Source organism: Falco peregrinus, chromosome 8 (genome assembly GCF_023634155.1).
Source record: "Falco peregrinus isolate bFalPer1 chromosome 8, bFalPer1.pri, whole genome shotgun sequence".
NCBI classification, from domain to species: domain Eukaryota; kingdom Metazoa; phylum Chordata; class Aves; order Falconiformes; family Falconidae; genus Falco; species Falco peregrinus.
In genome coordinates this window covers 21,524,711-21,549,103 of record NC_073728.1, presented here as the reverse complement: position 1 = coordinate 21,549,103, position 24,393 = coordinate 21,524,711, and the positions used below count along the sequence as shown (strand labels likewise).

Sequence of the window (24,393 nt, the reverse complement as noted above, 5' to 3'; positions counted from 1 at the left end):
TGAAACAAATTTCTAAAATAAATACTGTACTTTGATCTTCCAGCCCTGCATTTTTAATGACAGCTCTGAACATCACTTCATTAAGAATACATTTCAGGAGGCTGAAATGCTCCGAGTTTGAACACTAATTATTTGTACAGAAAATTATGACTGCAACGTTTCATTATTCAGCCCATTGGTTTCTTCCAGAAGTGAGAAATTATTCTCGATTTTTAAGTAATGTGCTTTCTTGGATGCAGATTTATGGCATTTCTAGTGTGGCATCTGTATAGAAACTTACCCAGCTTCCCACTAACTCTTCTGTAACGTGGCAAATCATTTTGGTTCATCGAGATATCTGGGGAAGTAACGTACCTTAAAGGTTGGGGGGAACCTCGGGACATTCGGTGTCTCCAGAACTACCTATCGACTCTCATTTCGTTTATGAATATTGTTCAGATTGCTTTCCTGGCAGTTGTTAGACAAAACGAATTAACAGAAAGCGAGGTAGGAAGTAAATCGGTCACCTCGTACGAGTCCGGGGTTGACACAAGTTCGGGAATGTGGAAGTTTAGAGACCACGCAAGTGCGAGCGCCGCCGTTCCGCTGCCTGGCGGGCTGCGGCTCCTGCGGGGCGCGGGGGTGCGGGTCGGACGCTCCGTCGGGGTCTCCCCTCGGCCCCGGCTGCGGCTTAGAGGCGCGGGGAAGGCGGGTGCGCTCCTGCCCCGATGTGGCTGCAGTGGCGCGGCTGGAGCCTGGCCGTGAGCCCGGGGCACCCGGCGGCCGCGGGCGGGCCCCCGGGCTCCGCTGCCGGCCGGTGCTTGCCGTGGTTCCCCGTCCCCCACGTGTCCCGTGTGGACGCGGCGCAGCCCCCGCCGGATGGTCGTGTGAGGTGGGTGGAGGCGCCGAACCCCTGCGCCCTGGCAGGCAGGGGGGAACCGCACGGCGGGCCGGGGGCTGCGGCCGGGTCCCTGCGGCAGCGGCGAGCCCTGCCTCGGTGCATCCGTGCGTGGAGGGAGCGCTGGGTGCGGAGCGCGTATCTCCCGCTCACCGACCGGGTGAGGCGGTTACCTGGCGCTGGGGAAGAGCTTGAAGTGGCTGCGGCATAGGGGATCAGTGTTACACGGGGTCGAGCTTTTATTTCTCCCCAGGACTCAATATGGAGCCGTGGGAGAGGACTTGGCACTTTAATCCCTTCAAAGAAACCGATCTAATTCAAGCCCTACAACTCTTGAAAGTCTTTGAGCGGACAGTGATTGTTTCCCCAGGAAAGCCAGATAAAGATCTCTGTGTGCTGGCGTTTAAAGAGACTTCGGTGGCGGTGCGAATACAATTGAACTCAGCGACTGCGGGGAGGATCGAGTTACCTGGGCAAACAGCGCCGGAGGAGCAGAGCTAGCCGGCATCTGCCCGAAGGGGCACCCTCCGCCCGCCCCCCCCCAAGGCAGAGCTGGGCGTCCCCGTTTGGTACCGGGCCAAACAGGCCGGCTTGCACGATCGCGCTGGCCTGGGAGCAGATGGGGAAGCGGCGAGCAGAGCAGCGCGCTCCCAGGGCCCCCGGCGGAGGGCGGCGCTGAGCGGGCCCCGGGGGGGGGGGGGGGGGGGCGCGTCGCCGTGCGGGGTCCCGCGGGCCGCTGCAGCAGGCGGGGGCGTTGGGCCGTGACCCAGATGTGCCCGGTGCCGGTTACCGGGGGAATCGCCTCGCACGTGGTCGAAGGCAGAGCGGGTTGGATTCTTCACTCGCACACGGGTGTATGTATCTGTGTGCACACACGGGTCGAAAAGTGAGGGACCAGAGCCCTCGGGGCCGAGCGGGGCGTTGTGGCAGGAGGTGGGCGAGGGGTGGGTGCGGAGACCCGGTAACAGCGCCCCCGCTGCCGGGGAGCCCCCCGGCGCCGCCCTCGCCCCGGCCCAGGCCGGTCAGGCTCAGCAGGGCCGCGGGGCGCAGCATCCCGCCTCCAGGAGCACCATCAGGAGGGACTCCTCTCTTCATGTAAAGCAATTAGGTCTTTTACACCCGGCTCCCGCTAGGGAAGAGGAAACTTTTCCGCGCGGCTGCCGGTGCCGGTGTGCCCGCCTGCGGGAGCGCTGCCGCCGGTGGCACCGCGCCGTCCCGCCTCCCAGCACGGGGCGCGCTCGCCTGGCTCCGCGCCGGGAGCTCCAGGGGACGCGGGGTTAGCGCCGGCGGAGCGAAACGAAACCAGACCCAGCTACCAGAGGGGAAAATGCGCGGTTGTTTGCGGAGTCATATCGAGGGCATATCCCTCAGCCTCGGGAGGAGGGCGGGCGGAGGGGAGGGAGCGGGGAGGAACCACCGACAATTACTCCAGGGAAGTTTTACGACTGGGGATCGACCAGCCCCGATCAGGTGAACTCGTTGTGCTCCTGTTACTTTGAGTCATTTAAACACTATCAGCGGAATCCGGAGGCAAATTTCTCGGGCGATAACAAAAGACACATCGCCACTTTAGGGCTCTGCCACAAATCCTTAATTGCAATAAAAAAAAAAAGGGGGGGGTGGGGATTGGTGTCCAGCGTCTTGCACATCCAATGCGGGGGTCTCCAGGCGGGTAAGGGGTCCTTTGATCAAGAAAATCCAATTATTTGTGTATATACATTTCCCACATAGTGATTACTTCATTAATTGTCCCGCCTTTATCTCCTCCCTTCCCATCCCCCCTAATAATCAGTTCTTTTATCCAGACCAACAAACACACCATAGGAGCTTTGTGGATTCAAAGGATTTGCTTTCGCTTCTGAAAGAGCCGCTATTCTTTGATGATTGGGTAGCGGCAAACTTCAAAGCCATAAATCTTCCCTCTGACTGGTTGGCGGCCCAGCAAAGTCCTTATCAAATTCTTGGAGGTGATCCTGGTGCAGTCAGACAGTCCGCGGAGATCGCGCGGCGCGGGGGGGGTGGGACAGCCACGGAGGCGAGCAGATCAGAGGGAAGGAGGGGGAGAGAGGGAGAGGCAGAAGGAAAACTGGGCAGCTCCTCGTCTTCCCCCTCGGCGTCCCCATGCCTCGGCGGTGCCCCGGCGCCTTCCTCTCGCCCCGAGGCGCAGTAGCCATGGCCGCGGTGGGCTGTCCTCCGGAACGACTCCCTCCAGGCTTTCCTCCAGGTCGGTACCCGCGCCCGGGGCTGGGGCGGCTCGCTCGGCGCCGCGTCCCACGGGTGGCGACTCGTGCTGCGCGGGGGCGCCCGGCAACCGGCCGCCTCCCTCCCGGGGCTTCACCGCGCGGGTGGCCCGGGAGCGGTCGGTGGGGACCCCCGCGGGGCCGAGGAGGCAGGGCTCGGGCTCCTCGGGCTGGCAGTTTCCCCCTCCCCGCCGGGCGGCCGGCGGTAGCTCCGGGCTGGGGCTGCCCTCCGCCCGCAGCGGCCCGCTTCCCCGGCGACCCCAGCCCCGGCGGGGCCGGCGGCACTGTGCGCGGGCGGGGACCGGGCGCGGGGCGGGGCGGGGGAGCCGGGCCTGTCCTGCCCGCTCGGCGCGCGCCGTTTGCGGTAAGTTTGCCGGGGCGCGGGGGGAGCGGCGGGGCGCCCCCGGGAGCCCCCGGCCGCGCACGGGCGGGCGCGGCCGGGCGGAGGCGCAGGAAGTTTCCCGCGGGCGGCGAGTAACGCGCTCTCCTCCCTCCTTCCCCCCGCTCCGGCGCAGGACCGCACCCCCAGCGCCTCCCCAGACTTGGCCAAGCACTCGCCCCTGGCTCTTCTGGCCGCCACCTGTAGCCGGATCGGACAGCCGGGCGCGGCGCCCTCGGATTTCCTGCAGGTCTCTTACGACCCGACGCTGGGATCCCCCTCCAGGATCTTCCACCCGTGGAGCGGCGAGATGCCGGCGCACTCGCCGGGGGGGCTGCCGCCGCCGCACCCCAGCCTGGGGCTGACCCCTCAGAAGAACCACCTGCAGCCCTCCTTCGGGGGGGCGCACGAACTGCCCCTCACCCCCCCCGCGGACCCCTCCTACCCCTACGAGTTTTCCCCCGTCAAGATGCTGCCCTCCTCCATGGCCGCCCTGCCGTCCAGCTGCCCCCCCGCCTACGTCCCCTACGCCGCCCAGGCCGCCCTGCCGCCCGGCTACTCCAACCTGCTGCCGCCCGCGCAGCCCTGCCGGCAGCTCTCGCCCAACCCGCCGCCCGAGGACATCCCCTGGTGGAGCATCCAGCAGGCCGGCGCCCCGGGCGGCTGCGGCCACCGCTTCCCCGCGGCCGCGGCGCTGCCGCGGAGCCCTGGTGCTGGGCCACTCGGACTTCGCTCAGTACCAGACGCAGATCGCCGCCCTGCTGCAGACCAAGTCTCCCCTGGCGGCCACGGCCAGGAGGTGCCGCCGCTGCCGCTGCCCCAACTGCCAGTCGGCCGCGGCAGCGCCCCGGAGGCGGAGCCGGGCAAGAAGAAGCAGCACATCTGCCACATCCCCGGCTGCGGCAAGGTGTACGGCAAGACCTCGCACCTGAAGGCGCACCTGCGCTGGCACACGGGCGAGCGGCCCTTCGTCTGCAACTGGCTCTTCTGCGGGAAGAGCTTCACCCGCTCCGACGAGCTGCAGCCGGCACCTGCGGACTCACACGGGCGAGAAGCGCTTCGTCTGCCCCGAGTGCGGGAAGCGCTTCATGCGCAGCGACCACCTGGCCAAGCACGTCAAGACCCACCAGAATAAGAAGCTGAAGGCGGCGGCGGACGGCGTCAAGCGGGAGGACAGCCCGCGACCTGTGACCGCCGGGCGGCGGGGCGGCATCGGGGACCGCCGGCGGACGCCGCCCCCGCGGGCCGGGCCGAGCCGAGCCGCGCTGCGCCGCGGCGGGGACCTGCGCTGAGGGGGCCGGCAGCCGGGCGCAGGGCGGCGGGAAGGGGGGGCCCGGCCCTCGGACTCGCGTCGGGCCCGGCGAGCGGGAGCTCGGCTGGGGGCGGTGCCGGGAGGAGCCGCGGCCCCCTCAGGCCCAGGACCGGACGCTCGCAGGCCCCCGCGGCCGCCGCGGCTCGCCCCGCGCCCGGGCCGGGCGCCCTGCCCGCCCCCACGGCTGGGGGGAGGCTGCGGCCGCTGGGGCGGGAGCGGGGCCGCCGCGGGGGGTCGGGGCTTGTGGGCGCCCGGGGAGGGGGCGGCCGTGCCGGGGCCCGGCCCTCGGCGCTTTCAGGGGAAAGGACTGAAGTTTTGTTGTACAGGTTATTTAATAGTTCTGTTTGAGTACGAGTGTCTCTCTCCTCGTCCTCGGCCCCGTGCGGGGCTCCAGCATGAGATATTTCTGTAAAGCGACCCGCGACTGCAGCGTGAAATAAACACGTTAACACCGGGGTCTGCAGGGACGGTCCCGCCGCGTGGGTTTCATTTGATCGTCCCCCCGGGCTCTTCCCGCCCTCCCCGCGCGCTGGGCCGCTCCGCTCGCGGCCGCCTCCTTCCCGCCATTTCCTGCTGAGGCGGGCGGCCGCTGAGGTGGCGGCCCGGGCCCAGCTTCGTCGCCGCTGTCAAGGGGAGCTCAGCGCACGGCGACCAGGGAGCTGCTCATGGTAAACACGTTTACAATCCCTAGCTTCTTCGCACTGATGTTGGCCTGTTGGTTTGGGTTTGTTTGTCTTTTTTGAAATTATTTTCGTTTTGTTTCCTATGCGTGAAGCTGTGAGAGAAAAGGGAAGCGCATGGTGCCGGTGCTGGGAGTGAGCGTACAGGCCCGGTACTGCAGGCTGGGGAACGTGCTTGAGCAGAGGTGGGCAGTAGTGAAAGTTAATAAATTCCCCCTTCTCGGAGAGGTCTAGGCCTGTGATAGCCAGCCATTACTGGCCCGAAGCTGCCTGTGGCTGGCACAGCCAAAACATGCTTTCCATATGCTAACTTCCTGTAAAAGTGCAGAATGTAAGGGGGAGATGCTTGTTATCCTCCCAGTGTGACAAAATGGCAGTTGCTTTCCTGCACAGGGGAAGGTATTTGGCACAAAACTGTGTTTACTTGGTAGGCAGTGACAGCTTGTAGGATTCCTTGTGTCTCACTGGGCACCATGTGAGTATGAGTTCAGGCACACATTCATTTTGGCAAATTTCTTTCAAAATAATGACCTTTTTTACTGTAGCTATCCCCTATTTCTTTTTTTTAACTGAAATTTGTATAGAACAAACAAATGAGGAACCCAATTAGTAATTTGCTAAATTTTGCATTTTAACATAGGGAATATGTTATTTGCTCCTCATGTTTTTTACCACATCAACTTTACTTTCTGGTTAGCTAATGAGACAGCCAAATAAGAGTGCCATCAAAACTTCACTGGGACTAATCCGGAACCATTCAGACTCAAATGGGTTCCTCTGGTGGCAGCTGTCATACAAGCTTCGGCACAACCATAATGATAAAAATACACTTTGCCATGCACTTCTGAATCAGGGAAAGTGGCAGCTTGATAAATGTTTTTGTAATGACAGAACATGTAAAACTGATGTGTTTGTATGGATGTCAAATACTGCCAAGAATCTCAGGAAATAATGAGATGAGACAACAGCACCAGAACCCTCACATCTGAAATAATGAGAAGTTAACGGGCATTTACCATGGTACAGCTCCTCAACAATATTTCAATGTTTATGATTCTGAATTAATTTCCCACACCATATTCTTGGGGTCAATTTATTGAGTTAATAACCAAGCAATAATCTTCTTTACTACTGAAGAATCTTCTATAACTTGTCCTATTATAGGGAGCCTTGTGAGAAATGAGTTTAGCTTTCATTGGTTACCATTCCTTTACTAAAGTTTTTAGGCTCTAGAAGCATGTTCTTGAAGGATATTGAGTAGAAGATACCTTTAGTGTTCCAGAATGAGCAACAGCGATGCAGGAAATAACTGATGGACCTGATCCAGAAGTCCTTAGTCAAAAAAGGTCTTTGAGATGAAAGCGCAGACCATTTTACTCCTGACAGGATTTGAATATGTCATAAGGAGTAACATAATGTTTCTGCCTTTTGCAGTGTTTCATGGCTTACAGCAGCAACCTGCTTGCTTGCTGTCTTTGATACTAGGTTACGTTAAGAATGTAGAGTTACAGAATTTAGGAGTGCTTTTAAAAGAGAATTTGTTTCATTACATAGTCTTTCTATTCTGTGTTGGGATCAGACCTACTTAAATGGACAGTAGCATAAAGTCCTTTTGTTGGTAGCAGTAGAGGAGAAACAACAGCATCCCAAAGTACGAAAGGTCCACTTATAGGACAGAGTAATGGACTGGGATGTTGCCACACAGTAATGGCTTTTCACTGCTAAGTAAGTGCCAAGATCAAGATTAAGTATCCATGTAAGCTGAAGCAATGTATTAGATGGTTTCTGGCACAAGTTTAGCCTGATTAGGAACTAGAGAACCATTTCTATTAGAGCAGATGCAGCTAGCAGAAAATAGCCTGATAATTGTAGATACAACGATTTCTAAGCTGGACCATTATGGAAAGATTTTTCTTCAGTTGGGTGACAAACTGCACTTACCCAGCATCTATGTTGTCTAGTCTAGCCAGACTGTTTTGTGTTCTTACTCATTCCTCAAGACACAACTTGTACTGAAATAGCAAAAGTTTTACCACTTACTTAAGTGTGAGTCTGCAAGTAATTTAGGTTTTAAGCAAAAGACCATAGCCCAGGCAGTGCCAGCACCATGTCAAGGGGGTGGTGGTATCTGATTAAAAAAACAAACCAAAACAAAACCACAACCAGTGGCACATTGTAGCATATGCACCTTGTATAACATCTGTATAATAACTACATTTAAAGCATGAAAGTGCACAGGTTAAAAATATTACAGTCAAAATTAGTTAAATACTTGTCACGAGGGAGAGATGCATTTAAGTGAAAACCCACAATATCAAATGCTAATGAAAATAAATCTGTAAGAATAGTACCAAAAAAAAGAAGGGGGGCCCCCCAGAAAATTAGGGATTTATGACACAAGGTAAGTAAAAGTAACAGTTTAGAACATAATTTTTTTTAAATGAAACATTATTTCTCTCCAAAGCTTTTAAACAGTTCATTGCAAAAAGAGGGCATATCCATCATAGCTGTTTCATATTCATCTCTAAATAGCTAAATCATATGATAGCTTTTCAATTGAAATCGTTAAACTTTTATAGTAATATGGCATTTAAATACACATGTGACCTTTCTGATGTATGGGTACAGCGTTACAAAAATATATTGCTTACATCTCAAGAATTTATTTCTAGTTGGTAAATTGCACTCTATAATAAAATTAACTTTTAATTTTGCATTCATAAAATACATTTTACACTTTTAGCTGTTTCCAATCAACTAGAACAGCTGTTCATTTTATCAAATTAAATGATTAATATTCTTTTTAATTATACATTTTGAGTACATATGCTGCTCAAGGTCAATTCATTTCTGAATTTTAAATCTTAAATGTCATTGGTATAATAGACACATATATGAAATAATTCATCTTGTAGTTAATTCAAATTAATTAATCTTTAAAAAAAATGGGATATGGTTTAAAAACTTGAGATTTGGCATGTTTTCTGTGTTGAAAAGCGACTTTCACACTTGGACAAACTTTTAAGCAGAGAATATTTAACATTAAAACAACCAACACTGTTTCCCAGATAGTTTTGGGGTGTTTTGGGTTGGGGTTTTTTAATGTTTTGTTAATAAAATTATAAGGGACAAATGGATTAAGACTTGCATCCAGGAGAAGTTTGCAGGATTTACCTTTTGGTCCTAACTGACCAGGTTCTCACTGCAATACTCCCAAGAAATTTATGAAGTAATGTTTCATACCTCCTCACTACTATTACCGAAAAAGTAGGATAGAGGGGTTTTTTGAACTATATATTGGGAGGTGTCCTTCCTAAAACCATCGCCATGTAATTATTCCTTCCATACTAAATTACAGATGTAATTTTTAAAAGAAATATTTAATCTTAAATTATTTGCAGATTTTTTAGAGATTGCATTAAGTTTTAAAGTAACTACAACTTAACTATTTCAACTTGTGAATTCTCACCTGTATCTAACATCAGTCTTGAATACTGAAGAAATAGGCAATATAAAATGCTGATGTCTTGAAATCCTTAGACAAAAGATACATTTTATTGTTCAGTGATATTAAAGAATTTTAGCAGACCACTCAGAAGTTCGTAGAGTAAATCCGTATCTCTGTGCAAGTAGACACACAATTATCAAGGCACTTTTAAATAAGCCTTGTAACATTTGATAGGTCTTGTCGGCTTACCCCCGCACTGAGTGGTGAGAACAAAAGTATTATGCCTAACTTACTGTCAGATCTTATGATTTGCTATAGAATCTTTTTTTTTTTTCCTCCAATTATTTTACACTTTTTATGAGATTTTTGTGAATCCTCTGGTAAAGATGTGGGGTATTCTGCTCTGACACATGATAGAGCCAACTCAAAGACATCTTAGATTTTCCTGCCAAACTTTTTGAAAATACTTACCAAACAGGGTCCCCAAGTCTTTGAGACTAATGAACTTGAAAGCAATGCTGGTTCTCCAAAGGGATTGCCTGGCAGGTATCTTCAATAACTTTGTATTTAAACAGCGCCCAAGCCACCAAGGACCTGGAAGTGTTCGGCAACCAGCAAAGGGTCACAATTATCAGGTAAGTGTTAATGTGCAGCATAGAGAAGAAGGATCCAAGGCCCTGAGCTGATTGAATGAATAGTCTTGATCAGAAAAAATCAGCAGAAGTGTGTGTAATTCAAAGGGTCTTAAATTAAGTTTATGGTTATTATTCCCTGTTAATATTTACTCCCAACTAATTTCAAGTCATATAGGTGTATCACTATGGATAATGAAACCCAAAGAAAACATGTATTTTGACCTTGTGACTGTGACAAGTCACCGAGAGATTAGGGACAGTGAGATTTGGCCTTTAACCTGGAGGCCATTGATCCTGTTTTTCTTCTCATCATCTCTTAATTTTTTTGTTGTACACATTTACCTAGCTACACAAAAAATCCCAGCACGTCCCTGACCCAGGTCTGGTGATTACATCACTGCTTAGCCGTGTTAACAGGAGCCCAACCTAAGGCTGTGTACAAATCCTGTGTTCTCACTGAGAAAGTTACGCATACCCACTCATGGGGCATGTAGGGGCATAGTAGGGGTCCATCCCCTTTGCAGGTGGCTATGCAGTGAATCTCATGCTGTGATGTATTGAAGGTAGTGGCCAGGAACTCTTGAAGAAGTGGCGAGTTCGCACTGAGGTGTGAACTGAGTTGCTGAACAATTAAAGTGCGCTCTTCAGTAGTGCAGAGGCCTTGTACAGAGTCTCTGTATAGGTTCAGATTTCACCATTAGTGGTAGTAAAGCTAGAATTTCCTTTCATCTAATCGAACTACCAAAGAAATCATAATAATCCAATGTATGATAGCTGAACCCCTTTTGCTCTGCCTAAGCAAGGAACACTTTACCAGTGTAGGAATATCATATACTAGAAGCCATGTGTGCATCACCATAGTGACCCTTCCTCTCCTGCCCTTCTGCCCCCCCCCCCCCCCCCAGAATAAAAACAAAGCTGTACCAGCAAAAGTGCTGTCTTGTCTGTCCTGCTGCATCTACAATAGAGTCTTCTGCTGGTGCAGATGTCTCAGCTAAGGGTTACAGTTTTTTCTCCCCTATGACTGGCACAATTGTGCCTGCAGCAGCATGTGAGTGAAGCCTGGTTTACTTCATCCTCAAGTGAGCACAGACGTCTTATGCTTTGGATTTAATTGTTCTTTCTAGCTTAACAATATAATGTAACCTTCACCTTAAGGTAGGAACTTCCATCTAGCTCATCTTAATCCCCCTTCTCTAGGGCATCAGTCACCAGCTTTTGCTAGCCATTGATGCCAATACTGAACAAGTAACTCACTTGAGGGAACATCGTAATTTGCCCTTCCTTTCAAGCTATCCTATCATAAAAGGCAATCTTTTTTACATTTGTAATTTTCTGAACCACAGTCTTTTACTGTCACAGTGACTGAGATGCCCTGAACAGAGTATTTCATCACCATAGCATTTAGTGTAGAGGAATGATGAACCACAAGGAGGAAAATGAAAAATAAGATATCCACGGTTTTTTAGAAGTTCCTTGTATTTAAAATGAAAAATAATACTCAAATGCTGTAAACTGTGATATTTTTCACAAGTTAAATGTTTCTTTTTTTTAATTTTATTTACGAATACCCACATTACCAGCTTCATCAGAAACAATAGTGTGTGCCCATGTTTTTGTATTTTTAAAAGGCAGGATTGTCTGCAAAAACAATATATTCCCATTATCCATAAGTCCCTGTTCTTATAGCAGTACTGAGCTGTTTAAACAAAGTTCCAGTATTAACCTATATACTACCCAAAAACATTTGTCATTTTCCTTTTTAACATGAACCAGCCATCACAGAGCACACTTTCAAAACAGGCTCTAATTACAAAGCAGGTTGAAAGAAATTTTATTAGACCAAAGCCTGTATCTTCACTTGGGGTCATATCCCACATGCTTTATTCAGGATCAGATGGTATGCCTGTGATCTCCACATGCAGATCTCTCATCTGTGTGGAAAGGAGATGTCAGTCATATTGCCACATTCCCCCTTATTTTAGACAGCTCTCCACAAGTCTAGGATGCACATGTGAAGAAGAGAGAGGGAAACGTGTGCTATTCACTCATTAAAAATTAGACAGGAAAGATAACACAGCCTGAGAATGTCAGGTGGTCTCAGCTACCATATGTTAATCCCAAATGAGCATGGAAACCACTTCATTTCCTCCCCTCATATCTAAATAATTTGCTTTCCTTCTGACCAGCAATAGTGGTAGTGTGTTGTTTTTGTTGAACCCTGTGAAGAACAGCCAAACACTCGACATCTGCTTACTTCACACACTATAAAACTCTGCTTGTTCACCTTAGTAGCCCAGTATAGGAGGTCTATTTTTCTCAGCATTATCTGGTCCTTCAGCAGTGTGGCTCCACTGACTTCCTTCTGTTAATTTGCTCTGAAAGAACTGAAAGAAATAGTTTTAAGAAGGCAAAGATTACACTTTTATATTTTCCAAAATATTAACCAAATCTTCTTACGTGCCTACATGAGACCTAAGGCTATGTCTGAGCTTCTTAATAAAATGCTTGAATAAATTGTATAATGACACTGAGAAGCTACTTGCAAAGTACTGTAATCAAGGCTATGTTCAGTGCTTGAATAGTTAAGTTAGAGAGGCCAGAACCATGAGCAATCTCGTTAGGGGAAGCAGTTTCTCTGTAACACTATTTAAAACTGGCCAGAGCAGCTCAGTTAATGCATGTAAACACTGGAACTGTAACTCTGATACTCCAATGGGATCTTGAATATACACATAACAACACTAAACATGCTCAGCACATCCTGGCAGCCTACATGGAAGTGTTTTTCTCTAATCAGAGGAAAATCTTGTAAAAGTTTTTCCCACAAGGGAAAAAAAGAGGTTCATGGATCTGAAGATCATTACTCTTCTGTCAGTCAGGAAGGTGAGGCACAAGACAAAGCAGCTAGGGAACCTTTCCTGTTCAGGGGCCACATTTGCTTAGGCTCACAAATATCAACACCAAGAAAGAGTCCTAGTTCCCTTCTCTGTGAATGCAAAGGGGAGACACAAGACGCAAGAATTTTTAGAAGCCTTTAGCTGATTCACTTCCCCTAGTTTCTGTACCCAACTCATGGGAGTTTGTGATACAGCCCCAAAGTTCTCTGCAGGGTGTTCCAGTATGCAGCTGTTGCGTTGCCTTCATGGAGCTGGCTTTCTCCCCTGTGCCCAAAAAAAGAAATCACTGCACAATTACACTATTCTTGAAATAGTATGCATGAAGAAAGCTTCCTAAGCTAAATACAGTGATTGCAGAATACTGAAATCACTGAGACTTAAATGTGGGAATTACCATCTAGTTTTACCATGCAATTATTTTTCTCATTAGAACCACAGTCTTAATCAGCTAAGAAATATTAAATATTAAACAGCCACTAAAGCAGAATAGTATGTTACATTAAAATAATTCTTTATAAAGTGCCTAAGTACATTAGAACCTCATTTGTCTTTTTATTATATGCACTCATTCATCCTAGACTTAATTTAAAATAGGTGTCAGGTGTCAGCTATAATACTCAGATATGGATTCTGATCTAGATGTTAGAACCTCTGCCACTTACTGAGCATGTTCAAGAAAGGAGAAGGAGGAAGGTAAGTTTAGGCCTGTTTTTAATAAGCTACAGCAATTAGATATTTTCAGTACTCTGAATTATGTATCAGAATTATACAATTATTTGGTTTGTTCTGTTGCTTTTCAATACACTTGAGAACCAGCTCCTAATTAAGATACACACACTATCAAAGATGAAAAACTGAGATGGTGGTAAAAACAATTAGAATGATGATGTAGGCTTAGATTCCCCGTGGTTTTTGTACAGATCTGCAAGGAAGCTTGGGGTATGGGCACATGGAATTTGCCAGAAACAGCAGCAGTACTTGTGTGCCCTACAGGGATGTGAGCCACCCCAGAGCAGGTAGGATGCTCTGGGATGCGGCCCTATTTTCCCTGAGCTGACAGGATACTCTTGACAACAGGATCGTTATCCTTAAAGGGAACTGCTATTGCCTCTGGGTAAGTTGTTGTTCCTCTTTGCACAACTTCTTCTGCGTTGCAATAGTCTAGGGATGCTGCAGTCCTCATCCTGCTCCCATGGCCAGACTGTTAAATCACAGCAGAGCCTCTACCTGTGGAGCGTATGCCAATTGTATGTTAATTATTTGTTATTTCAGTTTTGAACACCATCCTTCCTATTTAAAAGGTGTAAGAAGAAACCACAGCATACAACAAAGCACATTTTATAAAATAGAATAAATGATCCAACCAAAATTACCTCCAATTATAGGCATGCCTCACCCCTTTAAAACTAATAGACTATGTAATCTACCATCTTTAATATGTCCTGGATGTATTGCTCTTGATCTCAAAAGCAGCAAGAGCAGTCTCTCTCATGAAATCCTACTGCAGAAATGACTGAGTTCCTACCACCTCAATGCCACATGAAAAACCTTAATCAAAGCAGGCAAACCTCTTGACTTGCTGCTGATTCCACAGCACTTTTTTATAGTGATATCACTTTTATCTATCATCATTTATTCAAAAAAGTAAATCAAAAGCATAAAATAGTCTCATCTGAATTTTTGCCCGCAGGATATAGCCTTCTTGTTGGTTAAGCCATGAAGTCTTACATCAGTCAGAGACAAACTTAAGTGGCCAACCTGACTTTCTGTTCTTCTTTTCCATGTATAGAAGTTTCTTATGCACAAGTTAAAATCTGGTATCAAAATCAGAATTTTTAAAAAGATTTGTCACCAGCAGTCCAGCTGACAAAAAAGAATACTTGTTTTTAGAACGGTGCAACATTTTTTCAAATGCTGATCAGAAAGCAAATCGTCTATTAATCCTAACCAAGTAATGTGAATATATCACTAATGCCTGTTAGTGAGATGCATTTAGAGCTATATTAATGATGATTAATACCAAGGATTTTTACAATTTGAATCCCACATGTAAATTCTAACATTTGTGTGTGTGAAGTCACACTTTTCTCACATTTTTATTTTTACCAAACTTATTTAAAATAAGTCATTAGGAAATCACTTTGAACTTGACTGCAATAAGCAACACTTCAGCTGAAAGTGTTCACAGAAAGATGGGGGGGCAGCCCTAAGGACCCACCCAGGGATAGGTGGCATGTTAGTTAACACGGCTAGCACCCAGAAGTTTTTGTGGCCTGTGGCAACAGAACAGCATAGTTAGGACCTTCAGGCCTCAGTGATTAGGTTTTTATTAACACCTCTCCACCAAGATGCAGCTTTTTCCAACTTCTTAGGAGGGCTCTGGTTCATGCCTCTGGGGTCAGAGTATTTTGCCCACTCCACCATAATGCTCTCAGTGTCCCAGCTACATCTGTTTGAAATCATTTCAGTGCCTTTGGGAGCATGTGTGTGTTAAGGCCTTAAGGGAGCTGTAGAACTGCACATGCCCCAGGAGCCAACCAGATAACCAGTAGAGACTTCCAGAATGCAGGAGTCGTCCCTGCTACACACGGCTTCCCTTGGCAAGCAGGAACAGAGAAGCTTGAAATGGTTTACTCGGGGGAAATGGTAAACATAATGGAGATGCATAACTACTGTGAGCCAGACCAAAGGTCTGTTTAACCTAGGAGCCTGTTTTCCAGTAACAGATGCTTAAGGAAAGTGGATTAAACACAAGGCATATATAAAACAGATATTCCCCTTGGCATGGCCCCGCAGCTTATGGGGAACAGCGCTTCAGAAACTTCCTGAGCTGGAATCACATTTCGTTTGTTGTGTTTAATAGTCGCAGATAGGCCGATCCATCACAGATCTGGCTCATCCCTTTGTGACTGGATTTACACTCTGAGGGTCTGCAACGGCTTTTGATAGCCGTTTGCGCGGCTGGATTATACCCGCCCTGAAAGGAGGCTTCGTCACCATTCCGGCCTCCCCTGGGTGCCCCGTAACGCCGAGGGATGGCGCAGAGCGGCGACTTTTCCCAGTGCCGCGGTCACCCCCCAGCGCCCGGGCCCGTCCGGCGCCCCGAGGCCCGCATCCGCGGCTCCCCCCCCGGCCTGGCCCTTTCCGGCCGCAGGAGCCGCGCGGCACCAGCCCTCGGCACCCACCGCCAGCGGGTCCGCGCCCCCGGCGGGACGGCGGCAGGTCCGGCCGCCAGCGCAGCCCCCGGCGCCCCCCGCCGAGCCCTGTGCCTGGGGGCGGCACCGGCCCGCCCGCCCGCCTGCCTGCCCCAGGGCCCGGCCCGGCTGGAGGCAGGTACCTGACGTGTCGCTGGCCCAGCTGGTCGCCCGGCGTTTGGCGGTGGGGTGACGCGACCCCCGGGGCAGCGGGGGCGCTGCCACTGGAGCGGGGGGCGGGGCGCCGTCGGGCACCTGCTCTGGGGCGGAGGGTGGCAGTGGGGACTCGAGAAAATAAACCTGATGGGAATTACTGGCATATTTCAAGCCTTTTTTTTGCGGCAAATTGAAATTTTCATGGGACCATAGGTCCAAGTTCCCCTACGTTTTGTTTCTTTTTTTTAAAAAAACCTCACTTGGTATAGACACTCCTAAGCTTTTATTTCTGTACCATGGCTTGTTCATCTTTCACTTGATTCTTTAAATCAATTTGGTGACCCAGAACCTCCTCTGCTTGGCTGTGGGACCCATTGAGAGTGGGGACTCCTTAGAGTACCCTTGGGATTTTCCCAGAGGGGCTCCTCATCTCATCTGGATCACTGCAGGAGCAGACAAGGACTCCATCCTACTGAGCAGCAGGTATTATCTTTATTCGAATATAGTATTTGGGAATATTTCTGGTTTTGGGGACCGGTCCGTTTGTAAAACTATCTGTAAGACATAAGACTGTTAAATACTTATGCAGGATGGCATATGCTGGGTAGCTAGCACCGCAGGTATACATTTGATTTGGTGTTTGTTTCGATATTAAGTTAATATCAGGAATTTGTGTTTTAGTCTGAAGACTAAATACATTTGATGATTTGGAGCCAATCCATATACATAGGATTGATAATCATAGGATTGATATTGTTTTACTTATTTTATGTTGTAAATGTAAAAGCATTTCTGTATCAGGTGTGATATGAGTGTGGGTGTGTGAATACTGTCTTAAGCATCCGAAGGGTGAGTGTAAACCTCTACACATTTTAAAGTGTATATGGTGTAAAGAAATATTGTATATACGGTGGGGGCAAGAAATCGAATGTCCCAATTGTAAGGTTTGGACACTTTGGGATAAGGAAGAGAAAGCTGTAAGTGAGATTAAAGTGATTTGTGGTTGGGGTAACAGTTAAGGTGTTATGGGGGGGAAACAGAGCGGTGGAATATTAAGAAAGAGCCCTTTAGGATGTTTTTTGAGCCATTGGAAGGAAATAGGAGGGCAACCCAGAGGATGCGTAGATATGAAAACCCTGATCAAGTATTTTAATCAGTGGTGGCCTCTATATAAGTTAGGAGGTGGGGAAAAGTGGCCCTTAAATGGGACACTGAATTATAATACTTTGTTGCAATTAATGTTATTCTTAAGATGAGAAGGAAAATGGGATGAAGTAATGTATGCAGACATGTTTTTCACTCTGAGGAATCACTCGGAGTGGCAAAAGGGTTGTGGCATTAACTTAGCTCCACAAGACCCTCTAGTGTTAGCAATAGAGAAGGATCAGAAGGGTAGCACAGGAAAAATGAAGAGGTGCTGTTCGGCATGTAGTATTAGGCAGAGATGTATAAAATTGATGAACTGGAGGAAAGGATGGAGGATTTTGGTTTTGCTCCACCCCTGCCTCTGGTACAACCAGATAGTAATGTAAGTGAAGAAGTAGGTATTGAAGGAGCAAGTAGTGAATCGAGCTTAAAGGATTTAGGTTTTACTCCAATAACCTTTGGAAGATGCCGACAGTTCGTGATACACAGATGGAAGTACTTTTGTGAAACAAGGACAGCGTAAAGCAGGATATGCAACCACAACCGTTCGACAGGTAATTGAATCTAAATCATTACCTCCCGGAACCTCAGCTCAGAAGGCGGAGATTATTGCCTTCACCCGGGCATTGGAACTGGCCAGAGGGAAAAAGATAAATATTTGGACAGACTCCAAATATGCATTTGGAGTAGTCCATGCACATGGGGCAATTTGGAAAGAACAAGAACTATTGACTGCACAGGGAAAACAGATAAAGCATGCAGAAGAGATCTTGAAATTACTAGAAGCTGTAAAACATCCTGAAAAGGTTGCTATTATGCATTGCCAGGGACATCAGAGAGGAAACACGGATTTGGAAATTGGAAATCACTTAGCCGACCATGAAGCTAAACGAGCGGCAGAGGAGGTGGGAAAAGAGGAATTATCCTTCATACCAGACAGTAAAATCCAAACTATAAGTACAGATCAAGAACCAAATTGTTCTAAGGAAGAATTAAAGCTAGTTCAGGATATGAATGGTAAGGTAGAATCGAATGGGTGTGCCTATCTAGTGGATGGCCGTATGGTGATACCATCCAATTTGACATGGGCTATAGCTCTAACTGAACATAATAAGACTCACTGGGGAGCTGATACGTTATATAAAAGTTTAAACCAGAAACTAATAGGGCACAGTTTATATACTACAATAAAACAGGTGTCTCAGCAATGTGAAATTTATCTATGGTCTATGCAATAACCCCAATGTAGCAAATAGGATAAAATTGGGAGTCATTAGCAGAGGGAATTATCCAGGACAGCAGTGGCAAGTTTAACTTTTCAGAACTCCCAAGAAAAAAGGGGTATCGATATTTATTAGTTATGACTGATACTTTTTCAGGTTGGCCAGAAGCCTTTCCCTGTGGAACAAATAAGGCAAAAGAGGTAATTAAAGGATTGTTGAACAAGATTATCCCCTGCTTTGGGGTCCCGTCAACAATCTCTTCTGATCGAGGCTCACACTTCTGTGCTAAAATAGCACAATAAGTGAGTGCAATACTAGGAATAGATTGGCAGTTACACACTCCTTATAGGCCCTAAGCAAGTGGACAAGTTGAAAAAATGAATCATTTAATCAAACAACAAATAGCTAAAATAGGACAAGAGACAAATTTAACTAGGCCACAATCTCTTCCCTTGGCATTATTAAGAATACGAACCAAACCTAGAACGAAGGAAAATTTGAGCCCTTTTGAGATATTATACAGGAGGCCATACCAATTACAATTTGCGGGAGAAGATTTAATTCAGTTAGGGGAAGGATATTTATGTGAATATATGAAGGCCCTCCAGAGACAATTGCAAAATATAAATAAACAAGTTTTGGGGACTAGGGCCAGAGGATTAGACCAACCAACTCATTCTTTTAAACCTGGTGACTATGTATATGTAAAGACTTTTTCAGGAAAACCTTTGGAAGAAAAGTGTGAAGGACCCTATCAAGTACTGCTGATGACCTTTACTGCCATCAAGATAAGAGAACAACCAGCCTGGATTCACTACTCGCGGATAAAGAAGGCTCCTGAGAAATCATGGGCCATCATCCCGGCAGGACGCACAGGACTACAGTTCTTCAGATCATGACTATAATAGGACTGTTGCCCCATTTGAATTTAATCTTATGGAACAAAAATGGACATTTATCATTGGTACAAAGTATCTCTCAGGCTTTGAATAAGACTGACTCTTGGATATGTACTTGTATGCCTGAACATGGGGGAAAAGGTGTATCGTTGATTGGAATCTCATTGCCTAGGAATCAATCCTGGATAAATCTTTGGGAAAACACTGCTTGGAATACTGAAAATGGTGAAATTCTAAAATTGGAGATAGATAGTCCTGAGATTCAGGAATCATACTATATGTGTGTACAAAGATGTAATCCACCCAGAGGACAAGGTAAATTAGATTGTAATCCTGTAACTTATGTAGGGAATCAAATGGTCTGCAATACAACTTTAGATACTGGTACCTCACTTTTTGTTAATTCTACAGTTTGGCCAGTACCGGAAGGAAAAGGATGGTACTGGCTGTGCAATGATATGGCTTGAAAAGTTTTACCAAAAAATTGGATGGGGACATGTACATTGGGAGCGGTAGTTCCTAATATGACTTTGCATGATTCCTTATCAAAAGGGTACCTGAGAAATCATGTTCGGAAAGTTAGACAAGATGTTGAAAACCCCCTGATAAAAAGACCAAGTGCTTTTCATAGCTTTGCCCAATGGTTTATCCCATGGTTGGGAGTAAGTGAGTTGGAAAAGGCCATAGTTAATATATCAGCAATAATAGAAAACTTAGAAGATAAAACAATTGATGCAATAAAGGCTCAACAAATAGAAGTATATAGTTTGTCACAAGTAGTATTACAAAATAGAATGCCTTTAGATTTATTATTAGCAGCTCAGGGAGGAGTGTGTACAATTATTAATACTAGTTGTTGCATGTACATAGATCAAAGTGGAAAGTTTTCCACTGACTTAGAGGAAATATGGAAACAGATGAGGGTTTTGCATGAAATTGCAAAGATGATTTGTCATGGGATTTTAAGAAAATATGGAATAAACTAACCTTGTGGTTGCCTAACCTAGGATGGCTAAAACACACTTTTGCTAGAACAGTTATAGTAGTAATCTTAGGAATACTAATATGTGTATCACTTCGATGTTTCATTTGGTGTTGCTGAGGAATAATCATAGGGAATGATGATTTTCTGTAGTTGCAAAAGAATTTGCAAAAGTTACTAGAAAAGGGGGGAATGAATGATGAATTATGTGCCACTTACCTAAAGAATGATATACTTACGTTTATCTAAAAGTTGGGAAATGTCCAAAGACCCTTATTGTTGACATAAAGGATGTACTAATTGCTAAGTCCTTGGATTTTTGTTATCTTTAAGAAGGCCATCTGGTCCTAAGTTCTTGTTGTCTATGCAACGTGGCAAAGACAAGGACTTTAAATCATGGTCACCAGTTTAGCGAGGAACAGAGTCTGCGCAGAGGTAAGAGGTAAAAAGTTCACTGGAGGAAGACTCAAGATCTTCATCCTGAAGACACCCAGATGACCACTCCTCAAGGATATTGCGCAGGTGCAAGATATGTAAATGAGTTCCCAGAATTGTAATGAATATCTAAATTATTTCCTGGAAAATTAATGAATAGGTATGAGTAGTCTGTATAAAGAAGGGACTGAAAAGTCCCCTAGGTGTGCATGACTTTGGTGGAGCGATCCCCCATGCACCCAGCGCTGCCAAATAAAGATATCCTCAGCTCGCATATTGGTGACTGATCCTTTAAATCACACTGCAGTGTAAGCTCTAGCATTGCCTTATTTTGTTGTTTCTGAAGGTCGGATATGTGCCAGTGTTTCCATTCAGAGCTGTGCTCCTCACAGCTTGTCCCTGGGTTGTAACATGTCACCATAGGCTGAAGTGTGCAAAGTCCAGGGAAGGTTTCCTCCTATTAGTGGAAAACTTAGAGGAGTTAAATAAAATATATGGGTTGACTGCTTTCCAGACCTTTTTGTATGCCTGTATAACATGAAAGCTGTAATTTCACAAGCAGAGAGTCCTGACTTTTACCCTGTCCCTTTATTGCACCATACAAAAAGGTGAAAATGGTTAAGATGTTAACATCTGAACAGTGATAGTCCTTCTGATACTTTATTTCTCTCAGGATAAATTTCCTAACATGTTTTTATGGTGTTACATATATATTCCTAAGACAAAGTACAAGATCTGGTGAGTTTCCTGTACACTTCAGGTAACAGACGTTTGTTACTAGAGACATGGTTCAGCATTTGGAGTCTGTGCTACTTAGGCCAGGTTAAGCAGTTACTGCTCTTTTTCTTCCCTCCTTCTGCTTGAGCTGTACGTTTCCCCTCTTGAATTTGTGAACGAGATCCAGCTGGTGTGAGTCAACTGCAAAATAACCTACCTGGGGGAGCAGGAGGGAGTGCTGGGGCTGATCACTTCCCAGGGCACAAAAAGTAACAGCAGGCGAGAATGAGGCGAGGGTAACTGTGGTACCTGTGCAGTGGTGCTGCTTGCTCTTAGGCTCTGGGAGGGGTCTTGTAGGATGGAGGTACAGGCGTTGTTACAGGCACCCATAGGGCAGTCTGTGAACTGCATATGCTGTGCTGGTGTGGTTACGTAAGTGGTCTTTTCCATCTATTGTCAGAAGAGTAAGTGGGATTGCATCTGGGGTGTTGATGAGATGTCTGAATTTGGGCCACTTCCTCAGGTGGTAGTGCTATTTTCTGCCTGTTGCTTTACTTCATAGAAATATGCACGCTACTGAAGAAACTTGCTGTTCAAGACCTCTTTCTGCTGCTGATTAGCTCAAAGGAAAAACTTTCTCTGGCTTTTAAGGGAGCAGGGTCTGACCTTACAATGGAATTCAAACATAAAACATGGTGCTTGCCTGACAGCTGTGTGCCTTCTGTGAGGGGAGGCCAAAACCCAGCAACAAAATACAGCTCGCTTTGGCTGCTTCAAAGTGAGATAGCAGCAAGGGGAAAACATTCATAAATGCCAGTACTGGCAAGGAGAGTAGAGAGACATTGGTCTGTTGCTTTCAAGGAGTCACAGCTACTGTGTGTTGAGGAATTCTGCTTTTTGTTATTGAACTGAGCTTCTGATCTGTATGCTAGATGAAAATCTATGTATCCTTAAGATTGACCACAAAATAGATAGCACTGGTTTTGACCCAGAGAAGCTGCAGATCTTATTGTTGAATGTTCTCAAATATTTTTTTTTTTTCGCATATGGCTACTGTGCCATAGGCCCTTTCAGCCCAAGATTAAAGGAATACCAGCTGATTCTGTTTATAGGAGCTTTCAGATAACTACTGGATTTTATAGTGGATATGGTCACCAAACTTGTTTAAAAATTATTTATTTATGTTTTATTTGATTTTTCAGATTTTTGAAAGGCCAGAGGTGATTCAGTCCAGATATTTTATCATGAGCTATCTGTGACTACAGATAATGTGTGGGGGTTTTTTTAAGTAAAGAGCTTCTTATTTCCAAGTCTTTTCCTAAAACATTGGAAAGTGCATTTCTTAAGCTAGTTATGAGTGCATAAGTAGCATATTTTAATATCTAATTATTTTGAAATTTTTATTCCTGTTTTTAAGAAATATCATTAATACTTGTATTTTGTCTTTAATAAGGCAGACCCTTATTAAAACTAAAAATGGCATTTTAGTGTAATTTCCTGGGTTTACAGGGTAGATTGTGTAATTGACATTCACTTTCTGAAAAATTGCTCTGACAAGAGTACCCTACTTGAGACACCTGTCATGAGAACACACGTGTGTTCTCTTTCATGTCCCAAATGAAAAAGGAAATATTTTCAGCACCTCTTTCCCATGTTAAATGTGTAACTATAAACACTGTAATTCAGACTTCAAAATTATTTTGCACACTTTTTTCGTGTTAAACTATGTAGTTATGTATAATGTGTATTTTAAACATTTGTCTAACATAAGATGATCATGTAAGACTTTTTCCTTTCACTGATCCATAAAGTTTAAAGTAGTTTCTCTATGTTTGTTTATAAAATCAAACACTTTTTAATTAAGAAAAGTATCCCTGTAACCATCTAAGGATGTTTTAGGGAAGACACAAACCTCCCACCCACCTCAGAATTTTCAGCACACGTTAGATACTCAGTAGTACACGTAATTTGTCCTCTATACAGTTGTTGTATACAGCAAATCATTCAAGATTAGAGACTCTCATTAGAAACACTGTTTAAATTCTGTACAAATAATGTTTTACTGTCACTACATAAAACCAGTATGAGCCTATGATCTCAGAATTGCACATCAGCATTGTAAGCTCCTGTAAGTTGTATTTACCAGCTGTAGTCTGTAGAAATGTGTGTATATGCTCACACAAACATGTATGTAGCTTATTCTAAAAGTTTTAAACAAAGATTGTGTATTAATAGCAATGCCACACAGCACAGATCCTTGCAGAACTTCTAATGCTTCTAACGTTAAGAATCAAATCACACAGTAATGTTTCCAATCTTTTATAGGATGATGTCTTAGCATGTGACTACTGGGGTGGTAGTTCAGTTTTTTACCACCTTTACACTTGTCTTACAAAGTGTTTTCTTATATGATCATGAATCATCTCGGAGACAAATCCATTTTATGTACGTGGAAACCTTTAATAATGTAATGCTAACTTTGTTGTGGTAAGCTAGTCCAAAATTAAAAAATACAAAGTGCAAAAAAAGAGAACTTTTATAAGTAAAAATTGTGCTAAATGTACTGTGCCTGCTGTTTACAAGAACTTACTCTAGAGACAGCTGTAATGGACAAGGCAAGGAAAGAAACACATATCTTGATGCCAAAAGGTTTTAGAAAGCCTTCATTGTATGAAGGCCGTAAGAAAAAGATGAGTTATACTGATCTGGAAAAGTCTGGTGGTGGATGAAGGAGATTTGGTAATGGCCACTACAACCACCACTTATGTGTAAATGTTTTTCCCCTCTTTGTGTGTTAAGAAGTTATTTAAATGAGTTTTTCATATAGTGGTATGCAGCAGTATATTATATATGAAGTAAAAATGTTCCTGCTTTAGGTTTTGGTAATTTATGCCTAATACCTAGAGCATATAAAATGAATTGTTTTATTTGTTTACTGTGATTTGCAGGGATATTGCTCCATGACAAGGTTACATTGACCTATCATTTCATGCATCAGCAGTTCTTCTATTGCACTGATTTGATCAAGCCTAGTGGATAAAAGAGGAGCAATCCACCCAGTGGACCAAATTAGAATTATAATAAAAAGTGCGCATTGCGAAGGGCAAAGTAGGTTCAGTATGGTACTTACAGCATTTAGCATCGTTTTTGTGATATGTCAGATTTAAAAC

At 45.8% G+C, this 24,393-nt stretch overlaps 1 protein-coding gene across 1 annotated transcript; it reads left to right on the top strand.

Annotated features, from left to right (window-relative positions):
- The first annotated feature begins 423 nt into the window (after window positions 1-423).
- SP5 (Sp5 transcription factor) lies at window positions 424-20,777 on the top strand. Its single transcript, XM_055812107.1, is given in 9 exon segments — window positions 424-691; window positions 1,131-1,300; window positions 3,048-3,101; window positions 3,633-4,199; window positions 4,201-4,330; window positions 4,333-4,520; window positions 4,522-5,476; window positions 9,512-9,571; window positions 18,901-20,777. Coding segments are annotated over 7 exon segments (1,644 nt in total). The 3' UTR covers window positions 4,789-5,476; window positions 9,512-9,571; window positions 18,901-20,777.
- Window positions 20,778-24,393: the final 3,616 nt, after the last annotated feature.